General features: G+C 33.0%; 1 protein-coding gene across 1 annotated transcript in view; it reads left to right on the plus strand.

Annotated features, from left to right (window-relative positions):
* Positions 1–21601, plus strand: part of LOC123704374 (extracellular serine/threonine protein kinase four-jointed) — a 37150-nt gene extending 15549 nt beyond the window's left edge. Inside the window, exon 2 of the mRNA XM_045652733.1 lies at positions 19608–21601. Within this exon, the coding sequence (XP_045508689.1) occupies positions 19634–21238 (1605 nt within the window). The 5' untranslated portion in view covers positions 19608–19633 and the 3' untranslated portion in view covers positions 21239–21601. The remainder of the gene's footprint in view (positions 1–19607) is intronic.
* Positions 21602–21992: the final 391 nt, after the last annotated feature.

Consider the following 21992-nt stretch of genomic DNA (forward strand, 5'->3'; position numbering starts at 1 on the left):
ATAAACCAGTTTACGCTGTCCGCAGGTACCACGTGCAGTCCGTGAGTCGCTTGGTACCGTTAGAACATAAAGCACACATTTCATTCAAAAGTTATAATTATTACGTAATTGTTAAATTTTGTATTTGTTGATTGTTGTTATTATTTGTTATTATTGTTATAATATTTGTTGAAGTGTTTAATTTGTGTGTAACTTTATATTGTTAATTGTTAATGTAAAAGTTATACGTATGTTAAATGTGCAAATATTAAAATAAAGTTTCATCTTTTTCAGAGGAGAAACACATATAGTTTAATTTAAAATCCCATATACAGGGTTATTTGTAAAACACCGGCAACCTCGCAGGACAAGATAGCTAACATCATAAGTAACATTTGTTCTACGACATTTGGCATAACGAAATAAATTATTTTTAAATGATTTTTTAAGCTTTTATTGTACTCTCCTAACGTTTGTAAGTCTATGTTCTACTCATGATCGAAAGGACAACCGCGACGCGACGCCCCCTTTCCCCTCCCGTTCGCTTCTTGTTTACGTAATTTTTGTGATGCGCGTAGAGTTTATAATATTCAAACGGAAAATGAAATGAACATTTATTTTTTTATGAAAATAAAATCTAACAAAATATCAAAAGTCGTAGAACAATTAATGTTGTTACTTATGATGTAAGGTATCTTGTCCTGCGAGGTTGCTGGTGTTTTACAAGTAACCCTGTATATATAATAAAAACTAAAAATATAATGTTGTTTTTTTTATTTGCTGACCATACACTACTACAAACGCAAAAATTTAGCAAAATTAGAAAATCCCCGAATTTGCATTCGCGAGTGTATTCATACTTAGGGTTGCCAAACAGTATTCTACTGTTTTTCACTAAATTATACTTTTTACTGTTTAACAAATAAAAAGTATTTATACAAAAGACTGTTTTCAGCATCAAAGTGCAGACACATAATATAGACAGATATAATGTGTTACATTTAGACGCTCACAATTTTTTTTTATTTAGTCAGAGGGCACACACTACAATAAATAATCCCACAACACATTAAAAGTCTCAAAGGGCCTCTGCGTGTTGGATCCGTGTCCCCACGTAAGCCTTCCAAAGATCCGGGTACCGTCCTTCTGGTGGTACCCGAGTATTATGGAATTGAGATACATAAAAAAAAATAAAAATAATAATAAATCTTTATTAGCAAGCAGGCCAGTTACATTAAAAATTAACAATCTATGTACTTACAAACTAATAAAACCTACTAGCTAAAAGGAATGCCGCTCAGCATTTTACAGTGAAAGCATAGACTTTCACTGCAGAGCTGATTTTCAGCGACACCTTACTACTGTTTGTTTTGCTAAAATACTGTTTAATATTTTTTTTACACGGTCGTAAGAGACGCCATGGACAGAGACCGGTGGAGGCAAATCATCCGCTCCAGATGCAACCCTGATGCTGACCACGATCCTCAGACATGAGGGACCGACAAGAGAGAGAGAGAGACCTGAATAATGAATATACGTACTTTATTTCTTGTAAAAAAAGTTGGCAACCCTATTCATAGTGTTTGTTTATAATATAGGAGTGGCAAGGTCGCCGTCGCGTCGCGCGCAATTGCTGCTATCACCGTCGCTCCAAAAATGGATATTCCATCTTTTGATTCACGCGCAGGACTGTCGCGAAATTTCTCTTATTGGATTTCGTATGTAGGCATTGTACTGAATGTTGTTTCATATGAGCGCAATCGAGAGCGCTCCGTTTCGCGTGTTACTTATGAATGATATAATATTATTTTATTTGTAACTAGCGGTCCGCCCCGGCTTCGCCCGTGGTACATGTTTACGTTTTCTCTACATAAGAACCATGCTCGTACTTCAAGGAATATAATAAAAAAAGAATTATCGAAATCGGTTCAGCCGTTCTCGAGTTATGGAATTACAACGAAAAGTGGCATTGATTTTTATATATATGATACAAATATTTAGACGAGTAAAGTTACTTATTTTATTTAATTTTACGATAGATTTCAAATAATGAGCAGGTATAACTTTATAATTTACTAGAGGTCCGCCCCGGCTTCGCCCGTGGTACATATTTCGCAATAAAAGGTAGCCTATGTCCTTTCTCGGGTATCAAAATATCTCCATACCAAATTTCATGCAAATTGGTTCAGTAGTTTAGGCGTGATTGAGTAACAGACAGACAGACAGAGTTACTTTCGCATTTATAATATTATAGTATGGATTATAATTATTTATGAGAGTTCACTGCACCAGTGATTAGTAATACAGATTGTGAATATATTATATTATATATACCTACTATTCACAACCTATTTACGTTATTTACTGGAACAACCATAGGAATCTACAAATAGGTAGTAGGTAATCATATAGTAGTAATGGTAATAAGTAATTAATAAAAAAATATACTAGGTACATATAAATCTTTCTTGATTTTATTGATGTAACACTATGAATGAAATATTTGTATCCATATAATATATATATATATGTTTGTATACCTAAGATCGTCGCGTCAATACTCAGCCCACGGAAACGAATTTATGCATTTGCATAAATTCGTGTGAGTGTGATTAGATATTACATATTTATGTAATATCTAAACTCACCTGCATAAAGTTTCTGAAATGAATCGAAAGTCGTATTTTTTATTAATACATACCTATTAATAAATAATAATTATTATTATTTATTATAAATAATAATTAGGTATTTATTAATATGATTACAATACTACTTATATTAACTTATCTTCGAAAATTAGTTAGATATCATGTAAATACGAATCTCTTTTAGTTCTCGTTTCTGAAGTTTAAATGTTCTTTTGTTGTTTACCATTTTCAAAAAAACAATATTAAAACAATATTATTAAAAAATCGGCGCGCGGCACATCAATTTGAGCACGGTCTACTCGTCTCAACGGAGCGATAGCGTCTGATGTATGAAATAGAATTATGTTTTTAGCTCCCGGAACGTGCGATGCAAGATGATTTCTTGCGTAATTAAAAATATAGTAAGCGCCAAAAGTGATTTATCGTGATTAAACCAAAACTAAAAGTAATTACAAAAAAGTGGTCGGACAAAGTTCTCACAAATGTTTCAATATAATTGTTTATGAAAAAAAGAACATAATAGGCATTACCATGTCAAGTAAAAAACGTAAAAGTGTGAAATTTAGAGGTAACTTCGTGAATTTTTTCTATCGAGTCAATTTCAATATTTTATGTTTTTGATCTGACAACACAATCGAAAATATCATCAAGTTTTACATATATTTTATTTTTTATATTTGGTCTTGAATATTACACGTATCAACTAAAAGTTGATTGGTGATTTGACTTTAGTCGCGTTCTTAAAACTTAAACACGTATGTGCCCTTACATCGATTTTATTAAATTATTGTCTCTTTCTAAGAGACTAGACTACTAGAGCATGCCCCAGGCATGCCTTGTTCACGCTATTTACAAACCGTATGCTAATCTATACTAATATTATAAAGCTGAAGAGTTTGTTCGTTTGAAAGCGCTAATCTCAGGAACTACTGGTCCGAATCTTCTACTACTATCTGCGCCCCGCGGTTTTACCCGCATTGCTCCGCTCCTGTTGGTCTTAGCGTGATGATATATATACTATAGCCTCGATAAATGAGCTATCTAATACTGAAATAATTTTTCAAATCGATACCAAATATTGCAATCGGTTCAGTAATATTGGCGTGAAAGGGTAACAAACATCCACCAACAAACTTTCGCATTTATAATATTACTAGGATTACAACGGAAGTTATCCCATACTTTCATTGTAAAACCTTTATTTAAACTCACCTCAAACCTCAATTTGCAATAAGTATCAATTTCTATCTACATACTGTCACTTTAAACTTAACTTAGTATATTCCGCGTAAATATTAGCTGTCAAACATGTAACATGAATCCAAAATGGAGTCACGTTTTGTGTAACCGACTGCGCGAGAGAGGGTTAGGTTTTTCGAGTGGGTATATTGTTTCTTTGCACGTGTATGGCAGATGGGTTTTAACGAAGGGTGTAGTTAGATTTATGTAAATTGATATACAATTGATTGATAACAATCAATCAATTGTAATTGACAACATTTCAAAATTTTATGCTACTTATTTTTTTATTTTAATGAAAACTAGATCAAAAATTATGATACACGTATTTTTTGCCTTTTCTAAATATCGAAGTTTTCATTCATCTTTTTGAGTTTTAAAATCATCTCATTCTAAAATGTCGTAAGCGCCAAATGACGTCATACATACGGAGGAATACATTTTTTCCTTTGCCACATAACTAGTTTAAATTAAAAAGAAATCTTGACAGTTGACATTTTGGCACATTTGTCACTTTGACTCGTCAAGTTTTGTAAATATTGTTAATTGTTATTTGCTGATCCAAATTTTTATCAAAAGAAACTTATTCACAAGTACTGATGATGATGACTTTATGCAGGATTTGTTAAGGGGTGCTGGAAATTTCTGGGAAGCAAATATACTATCCCAAAAACGTTGGAAAGTGTTAAATAAATACAACTTTTAGTAAGTAAACAAAGTCTTTTATTTCAAGAAAATTATGAACACTATAGGCACTATTTGTATAATATAAATAAATTTGTCCAACTCCAATCAAACAAACATCGCGGTAATGAGATTAAATTAAAAAACCAATACACAATAACACGATTTAAAAGTTTGTTGACATGATTAATTCACAAAAATGACATTATTATGAAATTTGACACATGCCATACCCTGTAAATGTCAGTGATAGTTTTTTTTTAACTTTTTTTAAATTAGGCTAAGGCTCATTTTTATTCCTCCGTATGTATGACGTCATCATCACATTTATCGTTTTTATTTAATTTCTCTTAAAATATGCGATAAAAAAATGAAATAATTTTTTTTCTGTAATCGCAAGAGCAAAATAAAGAAACGGTATTTTTCTTTTATGGCCTTATAAAAAATGAAATGTTGTCAATTGTCAAAAAATCATATTGAATGGAATGAAAAATTAAGTCTTTGCCAGTTCGTTTAGTTTTAAAAGAAAATTTTAATTATTCAGTTCGTAGGTAATTGAGTTTCTTTAATACTACTATTTATGAATACCTATGGAACGGTTCTAATCTACTTAAATCTTATAATATAAAAATGAATCGCAAAATGTGTTGGTAAGCGCATAACTCGAGAACGGCTGAACCGATTTTGATAATTCTTTTTTTTAAATGTTTGTGGAAGTCCAAGGATGGTTCTTACGTAGAGAAAGCGTAAATATGTATCACGAGCGAAGCCGGGGTGGACCGCTAGTATTTAAAAAAATCGTATCGTATTAATACTTAATAGCTATCTCCTGCACTATTAATAACTCAATAACATATTTAATAAATTTAAGGTTGATAGATTTTGCTCTACAACTGTTAAAAAATAGTAAACCTTAAAAATTAACACAGGCAGAACCGGGGTGAGCGAATATGTACACCTGTTTAAAATTTTTGAAAACTTACAAAATCAACACAGACAAAGTCGGGCGAGAAACTAGTCACTACGACTAAGAAGAATGGTTTCAATTTTCAGACATTAATACCAACACACGCTTGACTCTATAGTCGTTTAAAAACACAAAAACAAGACATTGCATGTATTTTACGATAATGTCACTATAATAACAATACCAAGACTCAAGATGGCTAATTCGCGCTACAAAATGGCCGACGATATCTTATCCTGAAATATATTGTTATAACCTTTTATGCTATAAAATAAATAAGAATTGGATTATTTATTTTGTGGTTTTTTTCTTTTTAGAGACTAACAATTGTTGTTTTGACATGTTTGGGTTGGTATTTTTTGGCTTAACATTGGTATTTTTGGGGATAGGCGGTCAGCGAAAATTCAGATTTCGTAGCTATTCGCGCCTGAGGTGAGGGGTGAGGGGGTCCGCGTTTAGTATGGAATCAACGTACTCGAAACAAAAAATCCCTTAACATTTTTAAGGTAGTTCCTGAGATTAGCTCGTTCAAACAAACTTATATATACCTATTAATATTCAGCTTTATAATATTTGCGTTTTAGTATTAGTAGGTTAACCTATATCATAAAATTAAGAATTCTGTTTGACCGTTACCACACTTTTTTTTATTCAAGTGAAAATTTCAAGGTCGCCTCATAGCACAACCGTCACGTCATAGAGTAAGGCGACGACTTTTGGTATCTTTGAATCTTCCCAAAAAAGTTTCACTTCTGACACGTGTGTTAAAATGCCATAATTAATAAATTTCTCACTCAATATTACATGTTTGTATTTTATTTTTTTGTGGGAATCAAACTGACAAGTTAGTGCTTTCAGAGTCTCAAACCACTGAACCATTGCTTCATTCATAAATTCAATAAAATAAAAAAAAGTGACATTACATAACCTTAAAAAGTTACCTCAATATTTTAAAGAATTCGCGCCATTTTAACACAAAATATCACATATTTTAATGCAATTACATAAAAAACTGTGTAATAACAGTATTTTCAACATTTTTAGTATATTGGGAGTATGTAAATTTCGTTGTTAAGTGCATTTTTTACGTTTTTTGCGGTCAATGGGTTTTTTATGACGGCCCACAGAACCGGTATGATTTGTCGTGAAGTTTTTCAAGTATGGGATGCGTGTATGGGATAGGAAAGGGGATTTTATGGGATTAAATATTCTGTTTAAAGGGTAATAGATGCTACTTATATCACAGATAATAAAATACTATACAAGTACCTTTTTTTGTTAGTGGGGAAATCTTGCATAGATACCTACGGCCTCCGGGGAAGAGGCCGTGGGTTATGTCGGATTTCTACCGACCAAAACCCCACTGTGTTGTGACAGGGCCACGGGTATAGGTAGAATTCGTCCGTGACCCCATCAGCGGGTGCTATACAAGTAGGTACCTACTAATATTATAAATGCGAACGTTTTTAAGAATTGATGTATGTTGGTTGTTTATTGTTACACTTTCAATACGAAATTACTGGATGTATTTGGATGAAACTTTACAGTTATATAAAACTGAAACACTCAAACATTTATTTATTCAATAAGACTACTTCTAGAACCACTTTTGAATCGTCTTAACATATTTTTAACATTAACCACCGAACGTTGATTTTGTAATTTAACCATTTCATCAAAATATAGGTTCATCGGTTTTGACTTTTGGTATAAAATGTTGTAGACAGACAGAGAAATCGCATATTTTATGTGTAATCTACTTTATTACAACACCTACTACAAAACGAATGACATCTACATTAGAACAAAACTAATAAATAATACCGGGCTGCATAAAGAGAAGTTCCAATAATATTAAATCATCCGTTCCATAGGTTTTCACAAACATACACATGGGATTGTGTTACAGTAATGCGAGCTATGGGATAATTAAATCTGTATGGGATTTGAGGTTGCAACACACGGGGTGGTTTTGTACTAATTAATATTTTTTAAATACCATCTGTTAAACCTCTACGTAAATAATAATAATAATATACTCTCATTTCTCTCAATACATCTAGTTGTCTGGAAGAAATTGCTATATAGTGATAAGACCGCTTTTTTAAATTTTTTTTTTTTTTTTTTTTTTTTTTTTATATTAGAGTGGGCAAACGGGCTTGTGGAGCGCCTGATCGTAAGCGAGTCCACCGCCCATATTCATCTACAGGGGATTCTGCAGGTGCGTTGCCGACTTTTGCCGAAATTTATAATTGGATTAATTTTCATCGTGAAGTTATAGAGCAATGAAGTATTTGAATAGATAACTTTATCTGTATTATTTGTAGTCTGGTAGAGATTACCGATTAGCGATAAGGTCGCTAATATCGAATGAGATGTTTCAATGCTGTAGGTAATAAGTAGCCTATTTTACGCTAACTATTCAGGCTGAAAGAAGAACAAACAAGATTAGCAGTCAGTAATAATTGTGACCTCCTTGGTACGCGTGAGCGTAGAACCGTGGGGCCCTGGGTCCGATTCCCGGTGAAGACGAAGAAAAAAAATGTCTCGGTCTGGTAGGACACAGAAGGCTGATCACCTATTTGTCCCTAAAGAAAATCGATCAGTGAAGCAGATTTAGGAATAATGTATCTGCCCCTTACCCCACTAGGGGACATGGGACTTAACTTAATAATTGTTATTATCATAATTAAATTGTATTTCCTACTAATGTTAAAATTTTACGGTTTATTTTCTATAAAAAACAGCTACGTAAATCGATATAAAATAGGATATTATTAATTGTACGAATCAACTCTGTTCGTTTAAAGTGGGTCAATATCGAGTCCAAAAGAATCGGTTACATACAAACATACAGATGAAGCTTAAAAAGCGTGTTAAAATCGAACTACCTAATGCAAAATTTCCATAGTATTATAATACAAGCTTACCGCCCGCGGCTTCGCCCACTTTGTCTAAAACCTAATAAATTATATACTAAAACCTTCCTCTTGAATCACTCTATCTATTAAAAAAAAACCGTATCAAAATCCGTTGCGTAGTTTTAAAGATTTAAGCATACAAAGGGACATAGGGACAGAGAAAGCGACTTTGTTCTATACTATGCAGTGATAAATATTTTCGCATAGAAATAACAAAAATTTGCATAGTGTGCGCACACGCATTCCAAACACTTTATGACTGAACTAGAAAGCCCTGTGTCGCAGTTAAATGATTTATGTGGCATACAGCGAACCGCCTAGTTGTGGGTAATTGCTAATCTAACTTTATTACTTTATTCACAGTGACATGTCAAAATTGAACGTCATAATGATTGGAGTATTATTCTTCTTAATATATATAAAAACTCGTGTCACAATGTTTGTCCTCAATGGACTCCTAAACCACTTAACCGATTATAATAAAATTCGCACACCATGTGCAGTTCGATCCAACTTGAGAGATAGGATAGGTTTTATCCCGGAAATCCCTCGGGAACGGGAACTATGCGGGTTTTTCTTGGAAACGCGGGCGAAGCCCCGGGCGGAAAGCTAGTTATATTATATATTTTAAAGATATTACTCCAACTTTCAGATAATTAACATGTAATTATCTATCTAAATTATGATAAATATAGCTATTCGCATGCGGCTTCGCCTGCTTTGTATAAAAATTACAAAAATCTTCCTCAAGAACCATTCTAATTTCTATCTATTAAAAAAATGTGTGTGTGTACAAGTGTACACACGTAAGAAGCAACTTCTTTATGACCTTATTTTTCAAAAAATAATTTTCTATATGCAACTTTACAGAAGTACTTAAACACGCGTGGTAGGGATAAAAAAAGATGGCGCGTAACGGAAAAATGTCACGCGTAACGAAAAAATGTAACACTAAATTTTTTTCCAACCCCGATAAAGAAGTTTCACTTCAATAAACCGTCAAAATGCGAGTCCGACTCGCGCACCGAGGGCTCCGAACAAACCTACTATTTATTATGTTGTACCTAACTCTAAAATTTATTTTTTAGCAATTTTTGCTTTATCTGTGTTATAAGACATTGTTTTTAAACAAATTTCAAGACTCTGTGTTCACGGGAAGTACAATGTAGGCTTTGATTCCCTTGCGTATGTCGAAATTTATGAAAATTTTCAGCGTTTACGGCTGTATCTTTGCGGCTGATTGCGTTGGCTTATATTATCTTATATTATTAGCTTATATTATATTTTCAAAAATTTTGATTTTTTCACACCTTCAAAGGACCGTTAATATGAGTATCACTACATAGTATAAAACAAAGTCGCTTTCTCTGTCCCTATGTCCCTTTGTAAGCTTAAATCTTTAAAACTACGCAACGGATTTTGATGCGGTTTTTTTATTAGATAGAGTGATTCAAGAGGAAGGTTTTAGTATATAATTTATTAGGTTTTAGACATAGCGGGTGAAGCCGCGGGTGGTAAGCTAGTTCGATATAAATTTCAGCTTGATACCTCTAAGCGTTAGATAGCATGCATATTCAAATATTTGATGCAGTTTACAAATCAAGCGAAACTAATTAATGAATTAATTAACGGTACTTTATCCGAAATTCTAGATTTCTATACATTATTTAAAAATGCATATTTTCACTCGAAAGCCGAAATCATTGAACTTTTAGATCAAAGGCTAAATACTAATAAATAATTAGCGAAAGTAGAAAGAAAGTGACAGAATAAGATAATTTAAATCTTATAAGCAATCTATATTTATGCAAATTCTTATTGCTTACATAATATTATAGGTCTTATAATTTTCTTTTGTTTTTAAAAATATTTCATGTCACCATGATACTAAATAAAGAATGCCTTTGCCTTGGAGTTCAATTGAAAATATGCCAAGTTAAAGCACACAGTTGGTTCAGTAGTTTTCGTGTTAAACATAGTATATTGTTTGGTTTCGTTTTTTAGTTACTGTATTGTATTAACTATATTTCCGCCTGCGGCTTCGCCCGTGTTTTCAAAGAAGAACATAGTTCCGCATAGTTCCCCCTTTTCTATGTAGATATGTGCCCATGTGCCCATTCAAGCAAAATTGAAATCATTTTCACAATATCCGCGGTTTCACCCGCATTGCTCCGCTCATGTTAGTCTTAGCGTGATGATATATAGCCTTATAGCCTTCCTCGATAAATGGACTATCTAACACCGAAAGAATTTTTCAAATCGGACCAGTAGTTCTCGAGATTAGCGCGTTCAAACAAACAAACAAACTCTTCAGCTTTAAAATATTAGTATAGATTATACACTCCTAAATCTAATCCTAGCTACATGACTAATCTAGCAGTTTTTAACCCCTTCAAATTTATTATGACCATCTAAAATCAATAACCATGATTTACGAATAGATACAGCAATAATTTCTCAGTTTGTCCCACGCGACCATTGTAACTCCTACGCATCTGGAATTTAATATTTCCTGAATTGGCGCCTAGGTTGCGAAATCTAGGCTGTCTGGGCTGAAAAATTTGTCATCTAAAGATAATGTAGAAAGGTTCTGTCTTGGTCAGTAATAAAAAAAGAGCGTGTATGCGTGTACTAGTGTACACACGTAAGAAGGGAAACTTCTTTATGACCTTACTAGCGGTCCGCCCCGGCTTCGCCCGTGGTACATATTAACGTTTTCTCTACATAAGAACCATCCTCGTACTTCAAGGAATATAATAAAAAAAGAATTATCGAAATCTGTTCAGCCGTTCTCGAGTTATGGAATTACAACGAAAAGTGGCATTGATTTTTATATATTAGATTTTTCAAAAAATAATTTACTATATGCAACTTTACAGAAATACGTCGAATCACGCGTGGTAGGCACAGTGGTAGGGATAAGAAAAAGATGGCGCGTAACGGAAAAATGTCACGCGTAATGAAAAAATGTTACACTACATTTTTTTCCAACCCCTATAAAGAAGTTTCACTTCAATAAATGCATATATATGTACATATATTAGGTACGCTTATTTTATCTTTAATAAAAAATTGTAATTGTGACGACTTTTTTTCTTTCAGTCATTTTGTTTGTCCCTTATACACTGGAAAACGTGGGAATCTATTTGCCCCACATTTTACGAAGTAGATAGAGCTAAAACAACAAATACTTATACCATTCAGTCTTCTATATATCCCTTTTACATAAATCATCATAAACAAAAGTGAAACAGATCCATCGATCACAATATTTAAATTAGGTAATCAGACGACTGAACACTTTTTGTTAAGATTTTTGAAAAGTTGCCACTACCATCTCGGGTGTGGTATTTTAATGAAGTAGCGTGGAGGGAAATGCCTCAGCTAGATAAGTGGATTGCAGGGAAAAACGCGTTGGGCAAATATGGGAGTAAAGGCTAGGTTAGATAGAGGGAGATAATAATCACTGCATAGTATAAAACAAAGTCGCTTTTTCTGTCCCTATGTCCGTTTGTATGCTTAACACGTTCACTGCGGGTCACCCACATTCGGCCTGGTGCTGTGCCAAATCACTGTGCGCGCGGAAAAAACAGGTCTTTCTCGCTTGTGCGGAACAGGTTTTCTGGGCATTTTTACGAGCATGATAGAGACAAATATAGTTTTCGAATTGTGACAAGAAATGTAGTAATATAGGCAGTTTACTTACGCGACAGGTCGCATTCGACCTCCGCCGCACAGGACTTTAAAAATGTTACCTCAGTGCGGGAGCGGGCCTGTTTCGGTGGGTGACCGGTAGCGACCTGTTGCCGCACTGTGCAGATGCGTACGCGTTGAGCCGCCAGTAGTGTTGTGCAGTCAAAAGAAGGACGCGCGCTCATCGACTTCAAAATGGCGCGTCGTAAAATAATAACGCTAGAAAATGTAAGTAATAGTGATACTGAAGACGATTACGAAGAGACTAAACGAATTAAATACAGGAAAATATTTCAAAAGCAAGAACCAAAGCCATCCAACAGCAAATTCACAATTTTAGAAAATAAAATAATCCGCCCAGCAAATTATAAACGCCAAAGTATTCTCGGCGACGACATAAGTGACGAAGAAATTTTCCCTAAAAGAAAAAAAATATGACTACCCTGATTCTAGAAATGATATTTACATCAGTCCGAGTGGAACAAAACTTCATGTTATGTCAGGACCATGATAACTCGGTTACGAATAATATCGTGGTAAGAATCATTAAATAGTTAAAGTTAAAGTTAATTAAATAAAAAGAATTTTATTTAATTTTGTTTTTAATTACCTTCTATGTTTGGCTTAGTGCTTATAAGATTTAAATATAATTAATGAATCGATATTTTATTTTCTTTCACTATCCCATCACTATAAAAATTACACTTTGGTGCGGGATCAGGCCTTGTCGGCCTGACAATTTCGATTGCTAATTTCTCAATTTCTGTTTAGAGAATCCAGGGGCGGGATCAATGTATAGACAAGTGATTCATCAAGATTTCAAAACTGTAAAAAAATCATAGATACTTTATGGGTTGGCTAAGATAATAGAGCTTTAATACTTCTCAGAGCTGTCGTGTCGAAAGGGCCTGGCACGCACCTTAAGAAAGTCAAGTGGGTGCTTTTTTGGACTGCCAGCGCACCAGCTGAAAGTCATTGTTATTTTTTACGCAGTGAACGTGTTAAATCTTTAAAACTACGCAACGGATTTTGTTGCGTTTTTCATTATTAGATAGAATGATTCAAGAGGAAGGTTTTAGTATATAAATTATTAGGTTTTAAACAAAGCGGGCGAAGCCGCGGGCGGTAAGCTAGTTAATTAATATATAAAAAAGCCGAGAGCCGAGCACACGTGTCGAAGTGAAACTTCTTTGGTAAGATTTTCAGATACCAAAATCGTCGCCTTATTCCATGACGTGACGGTATTGCCATTACGCGATTAAAATTTTACTCTCAACGCGCCTAAAGAAGTTTAATTTCAAAAACACGCTTAATCTCATGACATTATTGTATTGTCACCGATCCTTGATAAGTGTACAAAGTTTGAATTAAATCTGTCCGTTTAAAGTGGGTCAAAATCTAGTCTATATGCGTCAACAAAGCATTTTACATTTGGTTTATCCATACTTTTTGGGAGCCTATTTTATATCTACACATCTATTTATTTAAGAGCTAGCGCGCAAGAGCAACTTTTGTCTCCGCAACTATTTAGTCTCTCCCATCAACTCTGAACTCTATGGGGAGTTGCGTCGCTACGTGCGCGCACTTTCTTACTAGCCCATAGAGTTGATGGGAGAGACAAAATAGTTGCGGAGACAAAAGTTGCTCTTGCGCGCTAGCTCTAAATCTTATTTAAACTAACCCGGCTAACGTTCTGCCTTACTCTTATTACTTAGGGGTATGGAAAATAGATGTTGGCCGATTCTCGGACCTACCCGATAGGCACAGGTAATTATCAGGTCCCAATGTTATGACAGGAGAATTATATACTTATAAATATACAAGCGGTCCGCCCCGGCTTCGCCCGTGGTACATGTTTACGTTTTTTCTCCATAAGAACAGAAAAAAAAGAATTATCGAAATCGGTTCAGCTGTTCTCGAGTTATGCGCTTACCAACACATTTTGCGATTCATTTTTATGTATAAGATTATGTATAGGAAGATAGACAATAGAAAAATACAATGTAAACATATCCTTACATTTACCGTTACCTACAATAGCTTATAACGATTGATCTTTGCTTGATTTTAACTGTATTGTTACTCGCGATAACCGCTCGGTTAAGCAACACAGAGCGCGGTCAGTTTTTGGATGGGTCACTAGAAAAAACTTAATCTGTTTTATCTAACACTAGCGGTCCGCCCCGGCTTCGCCCGTGGTACATATTTACGTTTTCACTACATAAGAACCATCCTCGTACTTCAAGGAATATAATAAAAAAAGAATTAAAGAAATCGGGTCAGCTGTTCTAAAGTTATGCGCTTACCAACACATTTTGGGATTCATTTTTATATTATAGATTATATCTTTTGCAATAAACTTTTGCATTTGATAGATATAAAAAAATGGAAAACGTACAAATTTGTTTATTTTTGATCTTACTTATTTCTTATTTTTAACATTAATAAGTGATAATAACGTTATGCAACAGTTCACATAGAAAATTCAAGAGAAGTGTTGGGATTCAGGAAGACAGACAAATTCAAATTCAAATTCAAATTATATTTATTTGCAAGAATGTAGTTACAAATTATAGATGTTTTCATTACAATATTATGTGGCTAATACATTCTACCCATTTATTGGGTGTGCAAATATTAAAAAAGAAAGTTGATTAGTTTAATTATTTAAATGTACACACAATTCAATTTTCACAATTACGCGAACGCACTACGATTTACACGATTATATCACTACACACTTCACTTATCACACACAATTCAGTTTACACTACTTCAAAGTCATAAATTCTTCAATGTCATAAAATTGTTTTACCATTAACCAGTTCGTCAGTTTATTTTTGAAAAGATTTACTGGTAGTTCCTTGAAATTGTCCGGTATTTTATTATATATTTTAATAGCCATAAATGTTACACTGTTTTTAGCTTTATTGATTCTACACGTTGGGAAATGTAATTTGTTTTGGTATCTTGTCAACATATGCGAATTTACTTCTCCTTTCTTCTTAAAGTATTCCGGGTGATATTTTACAAATAAACATACTTCTCTTATGTACATGCAAGTTAAAGTAAGGATCCGTAATTTACTAAACAGAGGTCTACAACTGTCTCTTTGGTTCAAACCGCACAGAGCTCTGATACATTTTTTTTGTGAGACAAATACCTTCCGCACATCACAAGATTGTCCCCAAAGAATGATTCCATATGAAAGTACAGAGGAAACGTAGGCATGATAAGCATTTATTGCTGCATTCATAGAAACAGTATCTCTTAGACGCCGTAATACGTAAACGAAACGATTAATTCTGTCACAAACGTAATCAATGTGTTTGTTCCATTTTAGACCTTCATCCAACAAAACACCCAAGAATTTATGATGATCTACTTGTTCTATTACTTGGTTATCACACTTTATATTTAGGTTTATTTTGGAGCAATTCTTAGTATAAAATTGAATTATTTTTGTTTTTAATAAGTTAATTTTAAGATTGTTGTCTTCTAACCATTTTACAATATTTTTAACTGCTTCATTTATATCTCTCTCGTACGTTTCCTTTTCAGTACATTTAACAATTAGGGTAGTGTCGTCTGCGAATAAAACTGATTTGTGTTTCACTGATTTCGGTAGGTCATTAATATACAAGAGAAATAAAAACGGGCCGAGCACACTTCCTTGTGGTACACCTGATCTATTAGTTTTTTTTACTGATCTATATACGTTTCTTGATTGATTTACTATTTGTTGTACTTCCACATACTGATCTCTATCCTTTAAATAACTATCATACTTTTAGACATATTTTTAGAATATTATTAAATTGATTTTATTTCTTTATTTAAAAACCATTTTGAATTATACCTACTACGAACCCAGACATCGAAAAATAGACACTAAATATATTAGGTAGATAATATCACTTTTTCCACTACGGAACCCTAAAAAAATATTAATACTTACTTATTTTGATAACTTTCTACTTGTTACACGGCATGACGCGACAAAATTGAGCATACCTCTTCATCCAAGTTGGTTAAGGACCCTTGACACCGATTTTGTATAAAGAACCTTTATTTATCATTCTACCCACTAGTACAGTGGTTATGATTATAAATATAATCGTGGGGGTTCGATTCCCGGTCAAAAAATAGAATAGAAAAATAAAACACGTGCCAGAAATGAAACTTCCTTGGCAAGATTCGGAGATACCAAAAATCGTCGCCTTACTCCATGACGTGACGGTATGACCATGACGTGATCTTGAAATTTTACCTCGCGCCTAAAGAAGTTTCAATTTAAAAATATTTAACATTACCTACAAGTAAGTCAAAACTGTTGAATTTATGGATATTAAGTTATTTATTTCATGTGATTAACAAAATTAACGTTAAAAATTCAAGTTCACAAAACTTACAAAAAGAATGGAACGGAAACACTATTTGTTTATAAATATTCAACAGAACAAAAAACCGCATCGAAATCGCTTCAGTATTAAAATTCCAATAAACTTAACGTACAAGCTTCTAAATAATTATATAGAGCGGTTAAATTATACACGCGTTAAAACAAATATACAAATGTATCGGAAATTATATAGTGCTGGTAACACCCACCAATTATTAAGTTAGCTCTATAATAATTCAATTAACAATATTGTTTTCACGGGCATGACCGGTTGTTAGATGGAATCCTTGGAGCTGATAATACCGCTTTGGAATGTTGATTTGTTAGAGTTATGAATGTGTATGTTTTATGCATCGCTCAATTAACATATCTTTGATTTCATAATAATTAGTAGTAATATAGAAGTTATTACAATACATAGTTAATTTATGACTTAATTAAATATAATGTATTATAATATTTTTAACTAGCTTACCGCCCGCGGCTTCGCCCGCTTTGTCTAAAACCTAATAAATTATGTACTTAAACCTTCCTCTTGAATCACTCTATATATTAAAAAAAAAACCGCATCAAAATCCGTTGCGTAGTTTTACAGATTTAAGCATACAAATGGACATAGGGACAGAGAAAGCGACTTTGTTTTATACTATGTACCTATTGATAATAAATGGCCAATGTTCGAATCAATTCTAATTTAACGAACTATAATGAAAAATATAACAATAATCAAAATTCCTTCAGCCGTTTTACGTGACTGTAAACTTTCATAACTACTTACATACATATTTTATAAGAACAATACTATAATATTATTGTTTTAACTTAAACTTTCCATTACTTTTCAAAACAAATCTACACAAAGTCAAGATTTTCCGCACATATTAGTACAAACAGAAAATACTGTTTTCCTAACTTTTAAATCTTCAAGCGTATTAACAATTTAACAGCTCCTCAGCAGCTCTATATAATTCCGATAAACTCTTAACAAGACTTTTTATGTTCGACCGAGCGCAGCGTCAGGTTTTTTCTTGGTTTTTTTTTCAACATCGAGTTGTAAGAATTTTGTTAAACACATTATATATATGTCACGAATCGTTATTTTTTAACGCGTTTTTTATCGACTTTTTTATATCTTTATTCAAAAGTTCACGTGTTTCTCGTACTGCTAACGTAAATAAATAATTGGCAGATGTTTTTGGTTGAAATAAAAAAAAATGCTTTCTTAAAAAAATATATATATTCCGTTTCTTGTTATTTGTGTTGCTCATCTTTTAAACCATTCCTTTACATCACACATATTTCAAGCTCAAAATTATCCGAAACAATACGTCCATTCTCAAGTTTTTGCGATGCGAGATAAACGAACAGCATGATTTTTATTAAACATATTATATAAATATGGAATAGTAAAATATTCAAAGAATAGGTACCAAATCATGTATAGGGTCGTATCATTTGACTATATCACAATAAAAAATCTGTGACAGTAGGTATACTACATCAAATTTCAATAAAATAAAATCACCACGGAACCCAAAATAAATAACAGAAGCCAAACTAAAAACTAGTTGCACAAAACCCGGAAATTCGAGCAATAAAAACATTATCACAAATGTTTATCTTGTACCGGAGTAATTATAAGATTAACAAACATACATACACGTCAATCATTGTGTGGATTAGTGACGGCTTTATTTTCTATTAATTGTGGGTCTTGGGTTCGAAGATGTACGTATTATGTAAAACTAGATTTCCGCCCGCGGCTTCGCCCCCGTTTTCAAAGAAAAACCCGCATAGGTATAAAACCTATCTTATTTCCCGGGGTAAAAAGTGACCTTTCTCGGGTATCAAAATATCTCTATACCAAATTTCATGCAAATTGGTTCAGTAGCTATGGCGTGATTGAATAACAGACATACAGACAGAGTTACATTTATAATACATAGTCATACTAGCGGTCCGCCCCGGCTTCGCCCGTGGTAAATATTTACGTTTTCTCTACATAAGAACCATCCTCGTACTTCAAGGAATATAATAAAAAAAGAATTATCGAAATCGGTTCAGCCGTTCTCGAGTTATGGAATTACAACGAAAAGTGGCATTGATTTTTATATATTAGATATTAAGTATTATATCGATACTTGGATAAAACAAGTATTATTAAATTTTCATAAACATTATATTTTATTGATGTTTCATTTGTATGTAACTTGATAGCTTTCTAGGTGTGACTAAATCATATTATATTTATGGCTTTTGGTAAATTGTTTACGGTTAAAACCGGTTTTTGTTAAATATAATGATAAATATCTATACTAATATTACAAGTGATAACTGCGTTAAAAACAACCGACTTCAAACTTGCACTTGCAACATTTACAAATACAGATAAAAATACTCATAAAATAAAAACTACTGGGCCTATCTGAATAAAATTTTTATGGGACCAATTCGACACCATCCCGCATCGAACAAAAAAAGAATCACGTAAATCGGTTCAGAAACCTCGGAGTAATCGGTGTACATACATAAAAAAAAACATACCGGCCGAATTGATAACCTCCTCCTTTTTTTTGAAGTCGGTTAATAAAACTGAAGAGCTTGTTTGTTTGAACGCGCTAATTTCGGGAACTTCAGGTCCGTTTTGAAAAATTATTTCGCTGTTAGATTACCTATTTATCGAGGAAGGCATATATCATCACGCTAACACCAACAGGAGCGGAGAAATGCGGGTAAAACCGCAGGGCACAGCTAGTCTAGAATTAGAATAGGAATAGTGCTTTGCCTTTTCGTAAATATATTCCTTAAAACTGTTCTAAAGTATAGAATATTAGGTATAAGTTCTTGTAAAAAGCAGAGATGTTTGATGTTGTTTAACATACAAATTCCTAAATAATTTCCTAAAAATATCAACAGATATATTATTAATAGTTAGTGAATGATCTTGAGAAATATACAGGTTACTTTTATTAAAAATCTTCTCCAATAAATACACTGTGTATTATAATAATTAAGTTGAACGTATCAATAACACAAATGCATAACTAACAAATGTTTCTTCTTTGTTACAGATAATGGCGTAACCAGACCAATAAAAATGGCAGAAAACCAAACGAGAGATATATCGGAATATGAAACGTCAAAAGACGTTACAGAAACAAAAATAAACATGAGACCAATCAACATGACGTTCAGTAAAAAGCCTAATTATATTATTTATAACAATTTCTACAAAGAAGACTTATCAAGGCGAATCCTAAAGAGAGAATATAGCCTGTACAAATACTGTTTTATAAGCGTATTTATCAGTTTTTTATTAGGATTTGTTATAGGAGTAGTAATAATGGGCTCACAGGCAAATATCTCTCCAAATACAAGTCATAGAAAAATTAATTCCAGTATACGAACATTTAATTCGTTAAAAGTTAAAGAAACGAAAGATCTAGAAGTAATAGAGAGGGAAAAAGACTTTTCTGCTGTTTCATTTACGGGTGATAATCACAAATACAAAGACGTATACCCAAAAAGTCTCACAGAGGACATGAAAGAGATCTTAAAAGATAACAAAATTAATCATCACAAACATAAAATTGTGAATATTAATAGGACTGTGTACATTCCAAGTGACGAAACTGTGTTATACGATAGTATATTTTGGGGACCAGAAGTAGAGAATTCAATGCCACAAGGCTATGGTCAGAACACAGCAGAAATATGGGAACAATACGTAGACCAAAGCGAGGTTATAAAAATGGAATCTGGCTGCGGCAGAATGCAGAATCGTCTGGTCACTTTCAAAGATGGTATCCAAGCTTGTGTGCGGTACAGACAAAACACAGATCAAATACAGGGAGAGATATTTAGCTTCTATGTTGCTAGGTTGCTCAATTTGACCAATCTAGCACCTTCTGTTGTTAAAGTCGTTGACTTGAAAGATAATCTCTGGGCGAATGTGGCTAATGACATAGCTACAGCGCAATGGAATACAAACAGGGCTGTAGTTTTAACACAGTACATACCAAGCTTAGAATCTGCTACAATACCTGATATCTTCAAACCTTCAAATCGACATTTAAACAAAATGGATGTACTGGACATGGCGTTGAAAGAAAAAGAAACAGATACAAACAAACAAATCCTAATTAACAAACTCAAAGCAAAAAACATTAAAGTTAAAAAAGATGCTAATGACACATTCGAGCATATAGACATGAAATTGACTAAGAAGACAATAGACCAATTTGTGGAATTGGCACAATGGTCGGATCTGATTATTTTCGACTATCTAACAGCTAATTTAGATAGGATAGTAAATAATCTGTTTAACTTCCAATGGAATGTGAACATAATGGATGGTCCTGCGCATAATTTAGCTAGAAAGATGGACAGTGGATTACTCCTGTTTCTCGACAATGAATCAGGGTTGTTACACGGGTATAGATTACTGAAGAAATATAACGTTTATCATAGTTTAATGTTGGACAATCTATGTGTGTTTAGAAAGAGGACAGTAGAGGCTTTAAGGGCACTGCACGAAACCTCGATAGGTAGTAAACTAAGTGACATGTTTCATGCCAAAAATAACGCAGTTATTCGTGATGTATTACCCCCTTTGCCAGAAAAGAATGCAAAGATACTGCACGATAGGATAGCGAAGGTGTTAAGTCAAATCGAAAAGTGCGAACAGTCGTTTGGTAGATAGTGTAAAAAGTGTAGTTGAAATAGATTGTGAATATTGTATTATTTTTTAATCTTGTTGTCTGTGATAACAAACTTTTAGTTGTGTTTATTTTTATATGTAGATTGTGTTTAATAGTTGGAATATTTTGTAATTAAATGTAAATTATTAGAGAGAAAATTTAATGGATCTCGTATGGACTTCAACTTCAGGAAATATTAATAATGAATATTTTTAAAGATACCTTATCAAGTGAAAAATCTAAATGATTTTTTTTTTTGTAAAATATAACTTTTCTCTCTCATAATGTTTTCTTAAATTGTAACCATCTAAAAATTATAGAGTGAAGAAAATAATTCTTATTGTATAAAATTCTCAAACCAATTTTTAAACAATACTATAACTAATATTTGTTCGGTTAAATTTTATTTATACATACGCCATATTGTAAAAATGTATAAAGTTTATAAAAGTGATAATATTTTTGATACCAAATATAATTAATTATTTATAAAATATTTTATTGTGCCAGTATGTTTGGTGATATTAATAATAATTTGTAAATATAATTCGCGGGCGGAATTTAAGTGAGAAGAAATAACCTTAGATCAACGTCTGAAAACTTTTTCTGTCATATAAACTTTGCAAGTGTTGTATTTTTTGAAGTGAAACTTCTTTAGGCGCGTTGAGAGTAAAATTTCAAGGTCGCGTCATGGCAATACCGTCACGTCATGCGACGATTTTGGTATATTTGAATCTTGCCAAAGAAGTTTCACTT

The sequence above is a fragment of the Colias croceus genome, chromosome 29, assembly GCF_905220415.1.
Source record: "Colias croceus chromosome 29, ilColCroc2.1".
Lineage (NCBI taxonomy): Eukaryota > Metazoa > Arthropoda > Insecta > Lepidoptera > Pieridae > Colias > Colias croceus.